The 20,910-nt window shown below is 40.0% G+C and overlaps 4 protein-coding genes and 1 long non-coding RNA gene across 6 annotated transcripts; 4 read left to right on the top strand and 1 right to left on the bottom strand.

Annotated features, from left to right (window-relative positions):
• The first annotated feature begins 311 nt into the window (after nt 1-311).
• Nucleotides 312-20,910, top strand: ugt2a1 (UDP glucuronosyltransferase 2 family, polypeptide A1). The gene is given in 6 exon segments (NM_001191050.1): nt 312-1,076; nt 17,109-17,257; nt 19,470-19,601; nt 19,676-19,763; nt 19,841-20,060; nt 20,138-20,910. Coding segments are annotated over 6 exon segments (1,620 nt in total). The 5' UTR covers nt 312-343; the 3' UTR covers nt 20,436-20,910.
• Nucleotides 4,338-20,910, top strand: ugt2a2 (UDP glucuronosyltransferase 2 family, polypeptide A2). Its single transcript, NM_001020470.2, is given in 6 exon segments — nt 4,338-5,084; nt 17,109-17,257; nt 19,470-19,601; nt 19,676-19,763; nt 19,841-20,060; nt 20,138-20,910. Coding segments are annotated over 6 exon segments (1,605 nt in total). The 5' UTR covers nt 4,338-4,366; the 3' UTR covers nt 20,436-20,910.
• On the top strand, nt 7,574-20,910 carry ugt2a3 (UDP glucuronosyltransferase 2 family, polypeptide A3). Its single transcript, NM_001177343.2, is given in 6 exon segments — nt 7,574-8,343; nt 17,109-17,257; nt 19,470-19,601; nt 19,676-19,763; nt 19,841-20,060; nt 20,138-20,910. Coding segments are annotated over 6 exon segments (1,599 nt in total). The 5' UTR covers nt 7,574-7,631; the 3' UTR covers nt 20,436-20,910.
• ugt2a4 (UDP glucuronosyltransferase 2 family, polypeptide A4) lies at nt 13,955-20,910 on the top strand. Its single transcript, NM_001177333.2, is given in 6 exon segments — nt 13,955-14,690; nt 17,109-17,257; nt 19,470-19,601; nt 19,676-19,763; nt 19,841-20,060; nt 20,138-20,910. Coding segments are annotated over 6 exon segments (1,602 nt in total). The 5' UTR covers nt 13,955-13,975; the 3' UTR covers nt 20,436-20,910.
• LOC147844540 (uncharacterized) lies at nt 17,351-20,401 on the bottom strand. 2 transcript variants are annotated; one of them, XR_015492172.1, is made up of 3 exons: nt 19,294-20,401; nt 18,741-18,914; nt 17,351-18,377 (listed from the first exon to the last, which is right to left on the bottom strand). It is a non-coding gene; the product is annotated as an uncharacterized LOC147844540 (long non-coding RNA). The 2 variants fall into 2 exon arrangements; XR_015492171.1 differs by having other exon boundaries at nt 17,351-18,430; nt 18,726-18,914; nt 19,294-20,400.

Raw genomic sequence — 20,910 nt, 5'->3', positions numbered from 1 at the left:
GCATCTTTTTCTTTTCTTTAATGAAGTTGAAGTCTTTCTTAACCCCTTAACTGAGCCCATCATGATTACAACTATGATCATTACATGCATCTATCACCTATAATCTTAATAAAGTGTGAGTTCTAATTATGGGGTGACGGTTAAGGGGTTAAAATAAAAACCTTTCCCAACTCCATGATCCACATATCAAATATACGCCCTCAGACTTCCTGTATTGTAAAATAAGCGGTTTTGCAAGTGCTAAGAACAGTCCTTCCCCTTTATTTGATTGCGTAACTCAGTCAGAAGCTCCACCTCCAGGTGTTTGTTCATCCAGTTTCCAGAATCATTCACCGCTAACACAATGAGTCCCAGAGGAAGCACCGGTGTTTTTCTCCTGCTAGCGCTTCTGCTGAACCAAAACCTGCTTTGTGTTTCAGGAGGGAAGATCCTCGTCTGGCCGGCTGAATTCAGCCACTGGCTCAATATTAAAGTCATCCTAGATGTGCTGATTGAAAGAGGACACAATATCACAGTGGTGACCCACACGGCCACACCGTCAGTCCAGACCACCCCATCAGCTGGATACAATGCGGAGATTTTACAGGTGCCATATACAAAGCAGGAAATCGTGGACAATTTGGAGAGGATGCTGAAATACTGGACTCATGACCTACCCAATGATAACATAATCACAGCTTCGCTGAAGATCCATGAGATGATTACTACAGCCACAGCGCAGAATAAAATCACATGCAATGCACTCTTTTCCAGAGCAGAGCTGCTTGAGAAGTGGAAGATGGAGAAGTTTGATGTGATACTAGCTGATCCGCTTTATATATGCGGAGAGATTCTGGCCCAGAAACTGGACATACCGTTAATATTCAGCCTCAGGTTTACTTTTGGCAACACTCTGGAGAGATTGTGTGGTCAGATGCCGGCTCCGCCATCATACGTGCCCGCTGTGGCCTCTGAGAAAACAGACCAAATGGATTTCATAGACAGACTGAAAAACTACCTCTTCTATGGCATGCAGGACTTCTTGTTTTATCTAGTCACCAAATTCAAGTGGGATCACTATTATTCTGAGGTCCTGGGTGAGTACTCTGTAAAAATTATACGATCAATTAGCCATGACAACGTTTGTTTTTAGTTCATTGTAACTTATTAAGTGAAGTTTATTTATATTGCGGCTGGTCCCGCATTATTCAGTTTATGATTGACCAATCAGACGATTCCTAAGCCACTATAAATACCTTAAGTTCAATATCACAGCCATCTTTGTTTTGAAGAATCCCCCCTTTCACCCCTACTCCTCCTCCTTTCCTAGATGGGTGGCACGGCGGCCCAGTGGTTAGCACTGTTGCCTCACTGCAAGAACATCACTGGTTCTAGTCCAAGCCAGTCAACGTTTCTGTGCAGTGTTTACACGTTCTTCCTGTGCTCACGTGGGTTTCCCCCAGGTTCTCAGCTTCCTCCCATCAACCAAAAACATGCAACTTAAGTTAATTGACTAATCAAAATCTGCACCATAGACATGCTCCTAGTCAGTAGTTATCTCTTAAGAGTGATCACTATCTGTTCAGCTACTACAGCAGGGGAGTTCTCCAGGTTTACCTAAGCTCAAACTCCCCTCTCGCCTTGCAAGCGGTAGGGAGCCCCGGGCTCGAGGATCTTATGATATAGCCACAGCTGATAATAATATTATGTGTATACTTTTAAGCGTATAAACTTTAAATGATTGTGGGTTGTTTTTAACCCAAGGTTTAAGCAATGCTTGGTTTTAAAAGTCATTTAAATGTTTTTTTCTTAAATAATTCAACATTTGACCTAACATTGGGTGAAAACAACCCAGAACTTTTAAAGTGAAAAACTGACTATAAATATGGTGTATATGTATAATAAATGACTACACGAGAAGTCTAATGTGTCTATTTGATGGCCAATGTTTGGACTATAGATTTTCAATATAGTTTTGTTGATGACCCAAATATAGCCTTGTTTTAATCTATTAAACTCTAACATGGCAGGTTGTTTTAACAAATGTGTTGGATAAAATATGAACAAACCCAAGTGTTAGATTAGCCGGCAGCTAGCTCTCTGCAACTTTCACATGGTCGCCAACTGAAGCTAAGCTGGGCTGTGCCCGGTCAGTACCTGGATGGGAGACCACATGGGAAAGCTAGGTTGCTGCTGGAAGTGAAGTTAGTGAGGCCAGCAGGGGGCGCCCAACCTGCGGTCTGTATGCGTATAGTGACGGGGACTCTATACTGTTCAGTGAGCGCCGTCTTTCAGATGAGACGTTAAACCGAGGTCCTGACTCTTTGTGGTCGTTAAAAATCTCAGGATGTCCTTCGAAAAAGAGTAGGGGTTTAACCCTGGCATCCTGGCCAAATTTGCCCACTGGCGCCTGCCCATCATGGCCACCTAACCCTCCCCATATCATAACTGGCTTCATCACTCTGTCTCCTCCCCACCAATCAGCTGGTCTTATTATTTTTAAAAAGTGCAATGTAAATTTTGTTGAAAAAAATGAACCCAACATGGGTTTGTTCTTATATGACCCAATGTTGGTTTTACATCAGTATAAGAGTACAGAGAAATACGCTTGCTGGAGCTTCTTTATATACACCTGGAGAACTTTCACTAGTGTTTTAGCAGCTTTACAAACAAAGAACCAATAAACAATAAGTTATAAGGTTCTACTGAGTTCAAAAGCACTTTGAATTGTCACCTGAGATATTTCTATGGCCTTAACATTTACAATAAACAACAAAGGAAGCATAAAACCGCTGATAATGTGCACTTTGACATGCAGTATTTCACAATCAAGAGCACTGGATCAGTCGGTTCATGCTGCAACTGAAATTTGACCATGACTTCAGCATTTAGAAAATTATATTTACGTCATTTTTTGGTCTTTCTTTTCTACGTTTTGAATAGCAGCAGCACTTAGATTTTAAGAGTAACAGATGTACACAAATATTGAACAAGAGAAAAAACTACTGAAACCTTTATAATTATTAACATAAAAATAATTAGTTTCAGAAACAAGATCATTTTATGGTAGTTAATAAAATTTTTGTGATCTGCAAATTTTTATACATTTTGGATTTTTAGCACGATTGATAATATTATCGAAGCACTGTATAAAAATTATATGATCAATTAGTCATGACAGCATATGTTTTTAGTCCATTGTAACTTCTTAAACTAAGTAAATCATGTTCTAACTTAATTGTAAAAGTTACACAAGCTGTTTTAAGTCAGTTTTACATAATACAAGTTCTACAGACTCATAAGGTTAATTTGATTCAGCTTAAAAATTTAAGGCAACTGGGATTTTTTCCTATTCTTTTATAATATTCTATAATAAAAGAAATAAGAAAATGTTTAGTAAATTAATAAAACAAATAATATGAAATAATAACATGTTATTAAAACTGTAATAAATAAATAAATGTTGGTTTGTTCTGCTTACAAACCAACAAAAAGTCATAAATTACAATTATAACAGATTATAAGATTAACTTTAACCTCCATGAAAATTATAACAACATTCTTTTCGTTATGAATTTGCATTTTTAAGGTTTTCTATGACATTTTAGTATCCAATTCTTTATATAGTTCTATATTTTGCTCATGTAAATCTATTTCTTCATTGTTATTCATGAATGAAAATATACAGACACAATCAGGACATCAATAACAAACAAGGAAAACACAGGCTACATTTACTGCATTATTACAAAGAGAAAAACAATACCAAAACAAACAAAAGAAGGGGTGAATAAATGACTATAGTACAGAAGTGTATAAAAATAATTAAAGAGCATTAGGTAAATCTTTTTTTATTAATATTGAATAACGTCAAGAAATACAATGCAAGTCAAACTAAATTTCAAAGGCTATATGAGAGACATAAACTAATCACAGGAATGCATTAATGATATACAGGCTTGTACAATTTGCATAGCTTTTTGATTCTTGAGGGTAATATGGACTGAATATAATGCTTCACCTCTTCTTCAAATGCAATTGGATTTTTACCTGAAAATTTACATTTGTGAATATGAAATTTGGCCATTAAAATACAAAATAAATAAATATATTGGTCTTTTTATCTCTAGAGTTTTCAAAAATTCCTAAAAGGACATCTGTCCCATGAAAAGTAATATTTCCGTCAATATTGACAGCAGTAAAGTCAATTACATTTCGCCAAATTACAGATAAATCTAGCGCATGTGTTTTGACGTGCTGTGACGTAGCCTCTACGTCCAAACTCCGCCTTTACAGCGAAACTTCCCACCTGTACACGCCCACAGCTATCAACATCCCGTGAGAACAGCCACTCTCTTGCACTAAGTTGTTTTCGAGTTCTTCTGCCATGATGAAGTGTTTATTAAAGCCGTCTCCGCTTGTCCTAATCTTCATATTCAGCTTTACGCACGCCGGTAACGTGCTCGTTTTACCGGGCGAGTACAGCCACTGGCAGAACATGAGGAACGTAGTGGACGAGCTGCTGAATAGAAACCACACAGTAACAGTTCTGGTGTGCTCGGCCTCTCCAACAATCAACTTCACCCAGCAGGAGAGGTTTCAGTATCTGGTGTTTGAGGTGCCTTTGAGTGCGCAGGAGTTGGACGGAGCGAGCGAAGAGCTGATCCACATCTGGACGCAGCATCCCAGTCCAAACCGACTCCAGACCGCTCTCCAAATCATAGAGCTGCTCGGGAGAGTGCGCGTGATGCACCGGGCAATGTGCGACTCCATGCTGCGTAATGACGCGTTAATCGGGCAGCTGTCCGCTTTAAAATTTGACGTGCTCTTCAACGATCCTATGTTCATGTGTGCCGATCTGCTGGCTGAGATGTTGGATCTTCCTTTGGTGCTTTCTGTGCGAATTTCACCGGGGTTTTGTTTGGAGAGGATGTGCGGACAGATGCCCGCTCCGCCGTCTTTTGTACCGATCACTCAGACGGTTTTGACGGATCGCATGTGCTTCATGGAGAGAGTGCAGAACATGATCGCCAATATTGTTTTTTCCGTCTCGTTTTACATAGTGGCTTGGATAAGTTTGGATAGTTACTACACTGATGTATTAGGTAAGGGTTCTCTAATATTTTAATGCACACATAAAAATACATTAATTTAGATGCATCTAAAATCTCAAGTGTTGTTTCAGCCAATTTTAAATAAGTAGCTTTAAATGAGCTGAAACAACACAATTCTGGAGATGTTTTAGGGACAACTTGATTGTTTTATGTTCAGTTATGTTAAGTCATTGAAAAAAATGTTGCATGCAGAACTGTTGCAAACAATTTATTTGTGTTGAATTTAAACAAATTAAGTTTAATAATGTTCAACTTAATTTGTTTGTTTAAATTCAACAAAAATAAATTGTTTACAACCACTTCATGTAAAAATTTTTTAGTAAACTCAAGGAATCATCTTTGAATATTTTTTTTCAGTGTAACTTAATATTTTTGAGTTGGGGCCAGGCCCAGATTAAGAACTCAGGGGGTGGGGGGGGGGGGGGGGGCGGGGGGATGGATAATAATAAATAAGTAAGAATAAATAAGAATAATATAATAATTTTTTAATAAAATGAATCTATAATTTGTTGCCCACATATTTAAATAAATGATATATAGTACAAATATATTTATAGTCTACAAAGATTTTACTTATTTTTTCAAAGCATTAAAAAAAAATACTAATAAAACTAGTGAAAATTAAAGTGCTGCCCCTGAAGTAATTCCACACGGAAAAAATACTAAATTAATGTATAGTAGATAGGCTACTAGTAAAGTCTGTTATTTATTATAGCTTAGTAGGTTACTTACAATACTTACACTCACCGGCCACTTTATTAGGTACACCAGTCCAACTGCTCGTTAATGCAAATTTCTAATCAGCCAATCACATGGCAGCAACTCAATGCATGTAGGCATGGTCAAGACGATCTGCTGCAGTTCAAACTGAGCATCAGAATGGGAAAGAAAGGGGACTGTTGCTGCCAGACGGGCTGGTCTGAGTGTTTCAGAAACTGCTGATCTACTGGGATTTTCACGCACAACCACCTCTAGGGTTTACAGACAATGGTCTGAAAAAGAGAGAATGTCCAGTGAGCGGCAGTTCTGTGGGCGCAAATGCCTTGTTGATGTCAGAGGAGAATGGCCAGACTGGTTCCAGCTGATAGAAAGGCAACAGTAACTCAAATAAGCATCCAGCCTTGTATCAGCGGTTCAGGCTGGTGGTGGTGGTGTAATGGTGTGGGGAATATTTTCTTGGCACACTTTGGGCTGATTAGTTTCAATGGAGCATCGTGTCGAGGCCACAGCCTACCTGAGTATTGTTGCAGACCATGTCCATCACTTTATGACCACAGTGTACACATCCTCTTATCAGCAGGATAACACACCATGTCATAAAGCGTGAATCATCTCAGACTGGTTTCTTGAACATGACAATGAGTTCACTGTACTCAAATGGCCTCCACAGTCACCAGAGCTCAATCCAATTGAGCACTTTTGGGATGTGGTGGTCACTTATTGTTATGGGGGGTTAATTTTGGCTGTAACAAAATTAAATACAGTAATATTATTGAATAATATAAAAATGTGGATCTGATGTATGTACAATGCAGTCTGTACAGTAATATTTCCTGTCTTTTAGTAGAGATATTATGAGAGACTTGCTTTGTTTACCAAATAAAGTGGATCTAATTGGATTTGCACTGTAAACATTAAATAAAAGTTTAAAAGATATAATTTTTTATTTCACATATTGAGGTTTTAGTTATGAGTAGGCCCACACGGAATCTGCACGTGCAGAATTCTGCAGATTTTGTACAGATTTTCCGCAGATTTCTGCAGATTTTTAGCCTATCATTAATTCAGTTTATTTACTTAAGTAAATGTGTAATTCTGAATGTGTTCAGTTTTTATTCAGTAATGAATTATTTTTTATTTAATATATTAAGGTCTAAGTTATGATACTCCGCTGGATACTCCCAAAATAATTCAGCAGAAATCCACAGATTTTTACCAAAATTCTCAGCAGAAAAAGCAAAAAACTTCCGCAGACTCCGTCTGGCCCTGGTTATGAGACTCCCAAAATAATTCCGCAGAAATCTGCAGATTTAACCACAATTCTCTGCAGAAATAGCAAAAAACGTGTGCAGAATCCATCTGACCCTACATATAGGGATATAAGTCCAGCAGAGAATGCACTGCCGGTTTATTACAAGGTGATTGTAGCATAATATACAACACCAACCCAGACGATATAGCACTGCAAACTATTCAAAATATTCATGAAAGTCACTTTTTAAGACGAAAAGTTGTTGGTATAAAGATCAAGCTCCCATAATGCAACTCAGAAGCAAAAATAAACAGGGAAAAATAAAAACATGAATCACAAAATACGGAAAGCTGCTAATTTACGGATATTTTTTTACAGTGTATGTACACAGACCTATAGCACACAGTTTAAAAAGGTATATTGACTTTATCTTTAGGCTTTTTTATGACTGAGATCAAAGAGCAGCAACTCTCCATAATATAACACAACCTTTGGCCAAACAGTGCGCATAGTAAACATCCAGTATTCAGACCCTCAGTGTTCAGATCACTCTGCGCTCATCCAGCATGACTTCAGGGGCTTTATTAGTGTGTCTGCTGCTGTGTGGAGTAGATGTCGGCTGGTCTGGCAGGGTTTTGGTGATGCCAGGCGAGTACAGTCACTGGCACAACATGCGGGCGATCATTGAAGCTCTGGTCGATCGCAACCACAGTGTGACGGTTCTAGTCGGCTCTTCATCTCCTACAGTACCGCACACACAGAAGGCGCGCTTTGATTACCACGTCTTCAAAGTCAACATGGACAAAGAAGAGGCTGATGCTGTGTGGAGTGACTTTATTTACCTGTGGATGAATGAAACCGCCACCAAATACGAGACTGTGTCTCATATCTTTCAAGTGATGTCCAGATTCATGACGCTCACTGATGAAGTGTGTAAAGGAATGTTCAATGAGGATCTCCTACAAATGCTTCGGGAATCTCATTACAACGTGCTCTTCTCTGATCCCATGATGCCGTGTTCTGACCTGATGGCGCAGACGCTGAACATCCCGCTTGTTTTGTCTCTGCGTGCAACGTTTGCTTATAGTTTCGAGCGGATGTGTGGTCAGATGCCCGCTCCTCCGTCTTATGTTCCCGCAGCGTCTCTGAGAGATTACCTCACTGACCGCATGAGCTTCATGGAGAGAGTTGAAAACATGCTGCTGTACTTCTCACATGATGTATTTTTCAAACTATACATGATGTTTACCTTTGATCGGATCTACACTGAAATAAGGGGTAATTACATTTCTTTGTTTTTGATTCAATGTTATATATAATTGTGTATAACAGTAGGGGCCCCCTATCATACACCCGGGCGCAGTAAGGCGCAAGATGTGTATGGTGTAATTTGCTGCTATTTTCAGACCAGTGCAAGCCTAATTTTCCGCATTGTTTAAAAAGAAAATCCATTTGCGCCATTTTGTGGACTCATGGGTGTGCCGGTCTATAAAGGAGGTGTGTTATGGGCATTGTTGGCGCGTTGCCATTTAGAGGAACTGAAATAGACCGCGCCATTGACCAACTAAAAGCTGCTCTAAAGTCCAGTGCAGAGCGCGTTATTTATGCACCTATGCTGGGGTCCGTTGTTCGTACGTGGATTACTCAGCTGGATTTGGATATTGACGATTTGACACGATCCAGGATCGTTTCGTTCTTCAAAGCTGATCCGAGAGTTGTTGTCATGGCAACGGTTCTGCTAGGTCAAACCTGATCGGGAGCAGGTTCAATTCACATAAACAGGATTAGATCGGCTCAGTTCAACCAAAGATAATACAGAAAGTATGTTCTGAATTCTGATATTTTCTTACAGTAGTAGTTATATACACTTGGGAAAATGGTACATTTTTTAACTATATATATATATATATATATATATATATATATATATATATATATATATATATATATATATATAAGTTATAGTCATTAATAAAATAAATAAAGTTATAGCTACATATTAATAAAACTTATGCAATCTGCACCCTCGAAATGAAAGTACAAAGACTGCCATCTGGTGGTGCAAAGAGAAAACTTATTGATATGAACTTTTTAGATCGCTTTAGTACAAATTGTGTATAATAGAAATGCACAATATGTGACTTTTTTTAAAGCAATAATACATTTATGCAGTCATTAACATGTTTTGATAGTTAATATGACGGTGACTTGATGCTTCACAAAAGTTTTGTAAACAACCAGTTATTCTTTACACCGATTAAAAAACTGCTACTATTATAAAGAAAATCTTTTCTAAATGTAGAACTAAATACATTGATATGCATTGAAATACATGATGAATACTCTTGACACATGAAAGTGTAAAGCCTGCAGCTCACAACAAATGTGGAAAGTTCTTGCGTGTCATATTTAACAAGCCGTTTGCTGCTAATTTGATGTAATTTTGCTCACGTGGATAATTGAATATTAATCAGATGATGTCATTACGCTGCTGTGCCGTCAGCCAATCGTTGCATTGCTGATCATGATTTCGAGGATCGATAGATCTGTCCTTCATAACACACGCAGCGATCTCAGATCAGTTCATCCAGACATTCTAATCTGATTCGTGAACTTGTTTGAAGAACCAAATTAGCGAGAGATCAGTTATCAAGATTAAAAGATCCAGGATCTGCCAAATAATCTTAGATCATTTAAGCGAGGTACGAAGAACGGACCTCTGGTCCTAACGCTTACACCATACCTGTTAACCCTCCCATTTTCCCGGGATTCTCCCGTATTTTACAGTTCCATCCCGCTATTATCTCGTAAAGGTATTTTCTCGAATTTCTCCCATATTTTCAAGCTTTCTCTGAAGGGGGCATTAAACATTAAAGGGCACCTATGGTGAAAAAAACTTTTCAAGCTGTTTGGACAGACATGTGTGTAAGTATAGTGTCCATCATATTGGGGCGATATAAACACACCCAGTCCTTTTTTTTTTCAATTTAACAACATAAAACGGTGGACCAATTGGAGCGATTTTGAGATTGACTGCAACTTGACGTAGGAGTGCGGTCCCCCCGCCCACCAATATTGATTGACAGGCGCGCATCACCATATCCTCAGTTTGTTGTTTCACGTCCGACATTTTAAGCGCGAGTCAAATCGATGTCACTAAAGGAACACCCGTGCTCTATTTTTAGATGTAAGGCTCATTGGGCTCAACACAAGATCAACATTCACCACATGATCGCTGTAATTGGAATTATTGTTTGTAACTAGGCAGGTTTGCAAACGTGTGTACCTTTCATTGCGTTGGCATTTCTCGCGGTCACAGAAGCTCCCTGTGATCTTAACTAGGTGCAGCTGGAAAGTGTGAGCGCGTTGCCTCACGTGTGTGTCCCTCCATTGAAAATAAAATAACAAACTTGCCTGCAGGTCGCACACCAGAAGCACCGCTCGGCGACATGCACTGCCATGCATTTCAAAAATTCTTAACATAGGTTTCTATCAGGGTACACACAACGGCACTTCAAGTCGGTGGCTGTCCGCGGCCTCTTCATATTTCTGCCGCACCACAGAGCGCCATCTGAATAGTTTCATATTAAATAACATGCGAATGTGCGTGTCTAGTGTGCCGTGTCGCGGCTCTGAGCAGAGCATCCGGTGCCTCAGTCAAAGTTAATTCAGTGTGCGTGGTTATTAGTCTCGGTGAAGTAGCTCTGAACTTTAGGCCGTACTCACACTAGGTACAGTTGCCTCGAACCAGGCCAAAGCACGCTTGTCCCCCCTCCCGTCTCCCCCGACGGCCCGCGCTCACACCACAAACGGGCTTCGGCAAGCTTACGTCATCGCTGCTGCGCTGTTCAGTGAGAAGCGCTCTCTCACTCAGCAGCACAGTGGAGATTTCTCTAGTTATATCGTTTCAGTCGTTTAATATGCCGTCAAATATTTCGCCAAACAGTCCTTAGGGATGCGGGGACACGCAGTCAGATATTTCGCCGAACAGATCCGCCACTTTTGGCGCTCATAAACAATCATAAAGCTCTCGTGCTGCAGGAATGAGGAGGTGTGCTGAAGGTGCAGCTGTCGTGCAGAGAGGGGTTTGCGTCTTTAATAAACTACGGCAGTTTGTGTTCACTGAACAGTAAGAATGATTAATAAATTCATATCAAACAGTCCCTTAAAAGTCACGTATCGCTTTCAGTTTCGGGCTTTGGCGCATTTTGCACTCACACACAAGCGTACCGCGCCAAAGCCCAAGTGAACCGCGCTCACACCTCTTCCAACCTGGCCAGGGCCGGCCAAGGGAACCGTGCCTGAGCCCGATTCAGCGCACTCACACTTCTCAAACAATCCGGGAAACGGGCCTGGGCACGGTACGGATGGCATAGTGTGAGTAGGCCCTAAAACTAGCACACAGTTGGCTGTAAAACGATACAGACACAAATGATTGTGTACTCCCTGCTTGGTCTGTGTCCGGGTCGTACATGTACGGCTGAATGCTGGTCCTCTCACTCATGTTGCCTTCCTCTGTCTGCCTGGCTGTTGCCAAACACAGAGCTGGGGAGCTTTTGGCTCCGCCCCCTTGTTACGTTGGGAGGGACTTTGAAACTAATTTTCATATGAAGCAACACGCCCCTAAAACAGCGAGCTGTGTACACACCCCCAACATGACACTCTTTAACACATTATAATAAAAAATCTGAACTGTGTTTTGAACTGAACCTAAACTGGCACACTCAGAACAACCATAATATTAATATTAAATCATAAAAAAGGGGTAAACTATGTGCCCTTTAAAGAGCCAATCCTCCCTATAGCAACCAAGTGTGCCGCAAGCCTGCGTTTGAGTGAAGGTCTCGGCCGTTAGATCGCCCCCTGGGGGCTGGCTGCAGTACAAGTCATAAAGCCCGCCTCCTCCGTGTTAATGAAGGAGACTTGAGCCCAAATAAAAAAAAATATTACACTTGCAATAAAATGTCCCGAAAGATAGTTCTGGTGGATTAAGGCACTGGTTATTGTGCTGAAATAGGTGCAGATCTTCATTTTTGTAAACAGTTTGTTTTTAGCAGTAATTTAATGCTGGGCGTGTCATCGTGATTGACAGCTGTGATTGACAGTTTCTCAAAGCGCGGCGTCTGAGCTTCAGCAGGAGACTGAAGTGTTATTATTAGATTTCTGTGTTATTTTACCATGACAAAATGAGTTCAGCAGTAAACTATAGTTTCTGACATACATGATCTGGTGGAACACTGTTTATTCGCTAAGGTCAGGGCTTTTTTCGGGCTTTATTAGTTTGCTGATACACGCCTAGCCACCCAGATAGCAAAACACAGTTCCGGCTAGATTCTCGCCTGCCGGAGACTTATCTCTTAGAGCTCAGACTGACTAATGTTACCTCTGCTGGACCTACTCCGGATGCCTGGACTCACTACCCAATTCCAGCCCAAGTCAATCGAGCCAGATGCGGCGGCCGAGCGAGCCGGTGCTGCCGCATGCGAGCCGGAATCAGCCCACGACGCCGCGAGTAAGTTATGTGTTGCGGCCTGGAGCTGGCGCGATTGAATATATAAAACCCTCATATTTGTTAACGTTATTACATCCATTTGTGTTGATATGACAGCAAACGCATGCTGAGAAGTTCGGGGGGCGTAGTTGATTTTACATAAAGCGTTTGATTGGAAGCTCGACTCTGCTCATTTTCGCGGCTCCTCCTCTGGCTCCATCAGACAATCCTTCTGCGCATGTCTGGCTCCAATTTCAGCAGTCTTTTGCGACAGTTTGTGCCCGTCAAGCAGGCGTTTTGCCCTCAAGGCGTTCAATGGGAAAAAGGGCTGTCGCGTCGTCCATATTTTTTACAGTCATTGATAGCAACCCATACTGCTGAACCACCAGGGGACACCGTTTGCTCTAAAATGTGAAACTGTTCTATCCTTTCGTTTTATTTAGGCATGAAAACATGAAATAAATATAAAAACAGCGACATTCCCTTCTTTTTTATTACAGGTGCCATCGCTCCTCCAATGCAAACCTCAAAATAGTCATGTAGCGGTGCGTGACTGTCAGCTGACGCACTCCATATTGCTGAATAGACGATGTTTCCCAAACGAATTCTGTACACGTGATTTGAAGCAGAGCGAAAGTAAACCCGCTGGGTTTTGGGTGCGTGTTTGACCAGACAAATACACATAATTAAGAATAATAACATCTAAAGATGTCGATCTCGGTGGGACAACTAATCTTGTCCTAAACGAGAATAAAAAGTTAGAAATGCAACCGAATGCTTTAATTATTATGTTAGATGCTAGCATTATTAAAGTCACACCTCTGTTATTTAAAGCAATCAAACGAAAAATCAAAATCTGAGATTCATTCGTTGCTCTTTATTCAGTGTTTAAATTATACAGTGATGAAAAGGTTCATGAGATTTGATAACTCGATTTAGTAATCTGGATTGCTAAGCACTTGATTTAGGCAACTTTAAAGGCAGTTTTTTCAGTATTTAGATTAATAAATTTTTTTTGAACTCTTCAAATATTAAAATAGTTGTATCTCTGCCGAAAAAAATCTCCTATTCTAACAAAGTGTACATCAATTGAAGCTTATTCATGCAGCATGCATGTAGTGCATAAACCTCAATTTCCAAAACTTGACCCTTGTGACTGGTTTTGTGCCTTATTCATTCTTTTATTAAGTAATCTTACATATGTGCGTTCTTATTTAAACTGAGCGAAAGTGCAGTGAAAGTTAAGGTCAACACTGTTCAGTATGATCTGCAAAAAAATGGCTTTGATCATTGAGGACAAAGTGCGTTTACTCTCAATAATGCAACGTGACCTTTGCCCAAATCCTCTTATAAATAGAGCCTATGCATTTAACCCAGATCACACACACTGCACATATACAAGAGCAGGAACGCTTCACTATGACTTCGGGGACTTTATTAGTGTGTCTGCTGCTGTGTGGAGTAGATGTCGGCTGGTCTGGCAGGGTTTTGGTGATGCCAGGCGAGTACAGTCACTGGCACAACATGCGGGCGATCGTTGAAGCTCTGGTCGATCGCAACCACAGTGTGACGGTGTTAGTCAGCTCTTCATCTCCTACAGTACCGCACACACAGAAGGAGCGCTTTGATTACCACGTCTTCAAAGTCAACATGGACAAAGAAGAGGCCAAGGTCATATGGAGTGACTTTACTCATCTCTGGATGAAAGAGACCGACAGCAAATTGGAGAGAGGTTTCCTGATATGGCGAGTGATGTCCAACTTTAGGAGACTTGCTGCTGATGTGTGCCGGAGCCTTCTTCAAAACGATGATCTCCTACAAATGCTTGGGGAATCTCATTACGACGTGCTTTTTTCTGATCCCATGATGCCGTGTTCTGACCTGATGGCGCAGACGCTGAACATCCCGCAAGTCATCTCTCTTCGGTTAACTTTCGCGTATACTTTTGAGAGGATGTGTGGTCAGATGCCCGCTCCTCCGTCTTATGTTCCTGCAGTGGCTCTGACAGATCACCTCACCGACCGCATGAGCTTCATGGAGAGAGTTGAAAACATGCTGCTCTACTTCATACATACTACTGTGTTTCGCCTGAACACAATGCTTACGGTTGATCGGCTGTACACTGAAATACGTGGTGATTATTTGCAGTTTTTTTGGCTTTTTTTTTAGGATAGGATGATATTTGGGAGAAATAAAACTAATGAAGTATTTAAAATCTGTTCAAGTAAAAAATCTAAACACTCAAGATTTTAAGGTCTTAAAAAAGTCTGAAAAACAAAATGTTAAGCCTTAAAAGTCTTAATATCCCAGCAAGCTTTTTTTGTTTTTAAAAAAATGTCTAATAGATGTCTAATAGACGTCTAAACATAGTCATCTTCGCTAAAACAAGGTTAATTTGGGCTGTCAGTGAGAATCTTATAGACGTCTAAGAGCAGGCCAAAACTAGACGTCATTAAATAAACAGAAATGAATGACTACACATAAAGTCTGTCTAATCTTGATGACTTGTCTAGTTTAGGGCTATTCTTAGGCGTCTATTAGATTTTCACTGGCAGTCCATGTTCAGCATTGTTTTAAAAGACGTCTAATAGATGTCTAATAGACGTCAAAACATAGTCATCTTCGCTAAAACAAGGCTAAACTTGGGCTGTCAGTGAAAATCTAATTGATGTTTAAGAATAGACAAAACTAGACTAGTCATCAAGTAAACAGAAATGAATGACTACACATATGAAGTCTGTCTAATCTTGATGACTATCTAGTTTTGGGCTATTCCTAGACATCTATTAGAATTTTACTGAAAGCCCAAGTTTAGCCTTGCTTTAAAAGATGTCTAATGGACGTCTAATAAGCACAAAATTGTTTGCTGGGATATCCCTGAAATATTGTCTTGTAGGTCTTAAATCCTTTTAAATGGGTCTTAATTTTCCTTTGTTTAACTAAAGTTACCCAATTAAGCCAATCACCAACAATACATCTCAATAAAACTTTCAGCAGTGCGATATTCATTACTAATATTAGCACAGTCTGTTGTGCGAACATTTAGTTTTTATAGAAACTAGGGCTTGTTTTGACATTATATAAATAATTTGGGGCTACAAAATTTTTGATTGGGCAAGTAATTTTTGTTTTTCTGCTGGGCGATTAAAAAGTCCTTAGCATTTATCCCTATATAAGTCTGACATTTCATTCTTCATGGTCTTAAAATTTGTAAATTTGACTTAGTGAGACCTGCAGGAACCCTGTTTAAAGTTGCCTAAATCAAGTACTTAATTTATGTAATAATAAATTACATAATTTTTTTTTATTATAATTTTTTTTAGGATAGGATGATATTTGAGAGAAATATAACTAATTAAGTATTTAAAATCTGAGAGTTCAGAAATGAAATCTAAATACTCAAGATTTTTAAGGTTTTAAATAGTCTCAAAAACTAAATGTTAAGCCTTAAAAAAAGTCTCAATATCCCAGCAAGCATTTTTTGTTTTTAAAGATGTCTAATAGACGTCTAAACATAGTCATCTTGGCTAAAACAAGGCTAAATTCAGTCAGTGAAAATCTAATAGACGTCTAAGAGTAGGCCAAAACTAGACTAGTCAGCAAATAAACAGAAATGAATGACTACACATATAAAGTCTGTCTAATCTTGATGACTAGTCTAGTTTTGGGCTGTTCTTAGAGGTCTATTAGATTTTCACTGGCAGACCAAGTTTAGCCTTGTTTTAGCCAAGCTGTCTGCATTTAGATGTCTATTAGACGTCTATTAAACATAAAATTTTATGCTGGGATATCCTGAAATACTGTGATGTAGGTCTTAAATCCTTTTAAATGGGTCTTAAATTTCCTTTGTTTAACTAAAGTTACCAAATCGATCACATCCAATCACCAACAATACATCTGAATAAAACCTTTAGCAAAACACTATGCATAACTAATATGACAGTTCTGCTGGGCCATTAAAAAATCCTTTGCATCTCCCTATATAAATCTGAAATGTTTTTCTTTATGGTCTTAAAAAGGTCTTAAAAGACTTAAATTGGATTCGATGAAACCTGCTGTAAACCAGTTGCTTAAATCAAGTGCTAAATTGAGCGTAGTGTATGAGTGTGTATGGGTGTTTCCCAGTACTGGGTTGCGGCTGGAAGGGCATCGGCTGTTTAAAACATATGCTGGAATAGTTGGCGGTTCATTCCACTGTGTTGACCCCTGATAATTAAGGGATTGAGCCGAAAGAAAATGAATGACTGAATGAAAAGCCACTGCAGTTTAGTGCATTTGATTGGTTAGCCTGTGATGAAGTTCAAACTGTTCACGTCTTAATAACAGCTTAACTTCCTTATAAGTGCACTTAATTGTGTGCTTCTGAATTGGGTTGTTTAAATGTTTCTGTCACGTCTGGTGTGGATAGACAAATTGCACATCACTGCAAGTCTAGTCATCGTTATTGTATTTATTAGCTGTGGTCTGAACTCTGTTGTTTTACATTTAGAGTGATGTCTTTATCGTCATCATTATAGATATCAGCATTACAGGATATCTCTGTGTGTCACAGGTAAACCCACAACTATGTGTGAGACCATGGGAAAAGCAGATATCTGGCTGATAAGAACGTACTGGGATTTCGAGTATCCGCGTCCATTCCCACCTAACTTTAAGTTTGTTGGAGGACTGCACTGCAAACCCGCCAAACCCCTGTCTAAGGTAATGATCTTAAGTACTATTTAAACAGTAGTAGATATGCTGTATAATTAAATAATGTTGGACCTGTTGAACAAAATGGCACCTTGAGTCAAGTTAAATCAAGATAATGAACATCTGAACTATTTAATTTGTAAATGTATCGTTCAATCAATGTCATCTTATCAGAGTAATTAAGTCACAGTTCATTTAAAAAGATAACTGGGAGATATTTTAACTTTGCAATTATATATATATATATATATACAATTTAATGATCTATGCTAACAATAATCCTAAACATCTTGGTAGAATTATATGGCATGAATGAGAACAATTAATCAAGGAATACATTCCCCCATCTGAAACACTATAGTAATGTATAGTAAAATACTAGTGTTTTTGAACCATAATAAAGTTGAGTGTACACTCTCGGGCCATTTTATTAGGTACACCTGTCCAACTGCTCGTTAACGCAAATTTCTAATCAGCCAATCACTTGGCAGCAACTCAATGCATTTAGGCATGTAGACATGATCAAGACGACCTGCTGCAGTTCAAACTGAGCATCAGAATGGGGAAGAAAGGGGATTTAAGGGTCTCTGAACGTGGCATAGTTGTTGGTGCCAGACGGGCTGGTCTGAGTATTTCAGAAACTGCTGATCTACTGGGATTTCCACGCACAACCATCTCTAGGGTTTACAGAGAATGCTCTGAAAAGGAGAAAATATCCAGTGAGCGGCAGTTCTGTGGGCGTAAACGAATCATCTCAGACTGGTTTCTTGAACATGACAATGAGTTCACTGTACTCAAATGGCCTCCACAGTCACCAGAACCTAATCCAATGGAGCACCTTTGGGATGTGGTGGAACGGGAGATTCACATCATGTGCAGCCAACAAATCTGCAGTGAAACTGTGTGATGCTATCATGTCAATATGGAGCAAAATCTCTGAGGAATATTTCCAGCACCTTGTTAAATCTCCGCCACAAAGGATTGAGGCAGTTCTGAAGGCAAAGGGGGTCAAACTCAATACTAGTAAGGTGTACCTAATAAAGTGGCCAGCGAGTGTATTATATCCATTTTCTTTTTCGGCTTAGTCCCTTTATTAATCAGGGGTCGGCACAGCGGAATGAATCGCCAACTTATCCAGCACATGTTTTACGCAGCGGATGCCCTTCCAGCTGCAACCCATTACTGGGAAACACTCATACACTCTCATTCACACTCATACACTACGGACAATTTAAGCTTTTCACCTGTACCACATGACTTTGGACTTGTGGGGGAAACCAGAGCACCCGGAGGAAACCCATGCGAACATGGGGAGAGCATGCAAACTCCACACAGAAACGCCAACTGACCCAGCCGAGGCTTGAAACAGCGACCTTCTTTCTGTAAGGCGACAGCACTATCTACTGTCGCCGAGTGTATTATATTGTAATAGTATTTACCACACTCCGTTAATGAATGCTACATGTAGTATTATTACAGTGAACTGATCCACTGTAATCAATACTGTAGTAAACTTTAGATTTTACTACAGTAAACTGTGGTGTATTGTAGTATAATTTACCCTAAAACTACAGTACTGGATGAATTGTTTACATTACTGTAGGTGTTGTGTTACCATAATAATTGTAGAATCAGCAGTACTTTACTGTAGTGTGGTTTAAAAACACTATAATTCATTCATTCATTCATTTACTTGTCGGCTTAGTCCCTTTATTAATCCGGGGTCGCCACAGCGGAATGAACCGCCAACTTATCCAGCAAGTTTTTACGCAGCGGATGCCCTTTCAGCCGCAACCCATCTCTGGGAAACATCCACACACACATTCACACACACACACTCATACACTACGGGCAAGTTAGCCTAACCAATTCACCTGTACCGCATGTCTTTGGACTGTGGGGGAAACCGGAGCACCCGGAGGAAACCCACGCCAACGCAGGGAGAACATGCAAACTCCACACAGAAATGCCAACTGAGCCGAGACTCGACCCAGCGACCTTCTTGCTGTGAGGTGACAGCACTACCTACTGCTTCGCCCAAACACCATAATAATCACTATAAATTCTTACTGCAGTGTTTTTTCATGTGATTTGTGCCTCCACTAGGAGAATTATTGTCAGCGTAAATGCAATATATGTCACATGATGTAGACATTATACTGATTTGAGCCTTGCTTTCAGTGTTTGTGAGTCAGTAAGTGTGCATTCGTGTGTGTTTTAGGAAATGGAGGAGTTTGTTCAGAGCTCTGGAGATCACGGCGTCGTTGTTTTCTCATTGGGCTCCATGATTAAAAACCTGACATCGGAACGAGCCAACACTATTGCTGCTGCTCTGGGCCAGATCCCGCAAAAGGTGTGTAAATCACTCAGTGTGCTCAGTGCTCAAGAACAATCGCTAATAAGTTGCTCATCCATGTATTTGCACAGGTTGTTTGGCGTTACAGTGGGAAAACTCCAGAAACACTGGCTCCCAATACTAAAATCTACGACTGGATCCCACAGAATGATTTGCTTGGTAAGGAAAGTGCTGTTATGTGTGCTTATTAATATTAATTGATGTCTGATGCATACTGAATTTATGTAATCTGACAGGTCATCCAAAGACAAAGGCTTTCATCACTCATGGTGGCACAAATGGACTGTATGAGGCTATTTATCACGGTGTCCCGATGGTGGGTTTGCCACTGTTTGCTGATCAGCCTGATAACCTACTGCACATGAAAACCAAAGGAGCTGCTGTAGTCCTTGATATCAACACACTGGAATCCAAAGACCTGGTGGATGCTCTGAAGACCGTCTTAAATAACCCATCGTGAGTTCTGCCACTTTAATCCTGCCGCCAGAGAAAACAAGCATCCGCTTTAACATTCATCATTCTTCCCCAATCAGGTACAAGGAGAGCATCATGAGGCTGTCCAGAATCCACCACGATCAGCCGATGAAGCCGCTGGATCAGGCCGTGTACTGGATTGAGTTTGTGATGCGGAATAAAGGAGCCAAACATCTGCGAGTTCAGGCGCATGAGCTGAGCTGGTATCAGTACCACTGTCTGGATGTAGCGGCCTTCTTACTCTCCATCACCGCTCTGATCACATTCCTCTGGGTTAAAACATGCTGCTTCCTTTTCCGCAGATGTGTCAGGAAAACCCATCCTGAGAGGAAAACACAGAAGAGTAAAAAGGAGTGAATGCAAACTGCAGTCCAATAGTGACCAGATAATTCCCCACAGAGATGCAGTATGTGTGTCAGTGGTTGTGCAAATTGTGTGTGTGTGTGTGTATTGTGAATTGAGAGTGCTTTTAATCAAATAAATGCATGTGCATTTATATGTAAATAATAATTTTGTGAACATTAGTTTATTTTTTTTAATTCTGTTTATTCGTCTGAGCTTTACACAGAGACTCCTGCTAGTAGATTAGTGCATATTTTTGGGGAACTTTCAGACGATCAAAATCTATATAGAGCGGGGAAATAAATATTGAACACATGTTGTCATGTATTTTTCAGGGAATAATATTTCTAAAGGAGCTGCTGACATGGAATTGAGGGAGATTTTGGTAAAAACCCAAACGATAAAGACATAACAATAAAACAAAACAAATCTGAGAAATGAGTTGTGTGTAATAACACTGACAGAAGGAGAAAGCGCTGAACTACTGAAA

Source organism: Danio rerio, chromosome 5 (genome assembly GCF_052040795.2).
Source record: "Danio rerio strain M-AB ecotype USA chromosome 5, GRCz13ab, whole genome shotgun sequence".
In the NCBI taxonomy this organism is placed as follows: Eukaryota; Metazoa; Chordata; class Actinopteri; order Cypriniformes; family Danionidae; genus Danio; species Danio rerio.
Note: the sequence above shows the minus strand (reverse complement) of the source record. Positions and strands in the feature narration are given on the sequence as shown.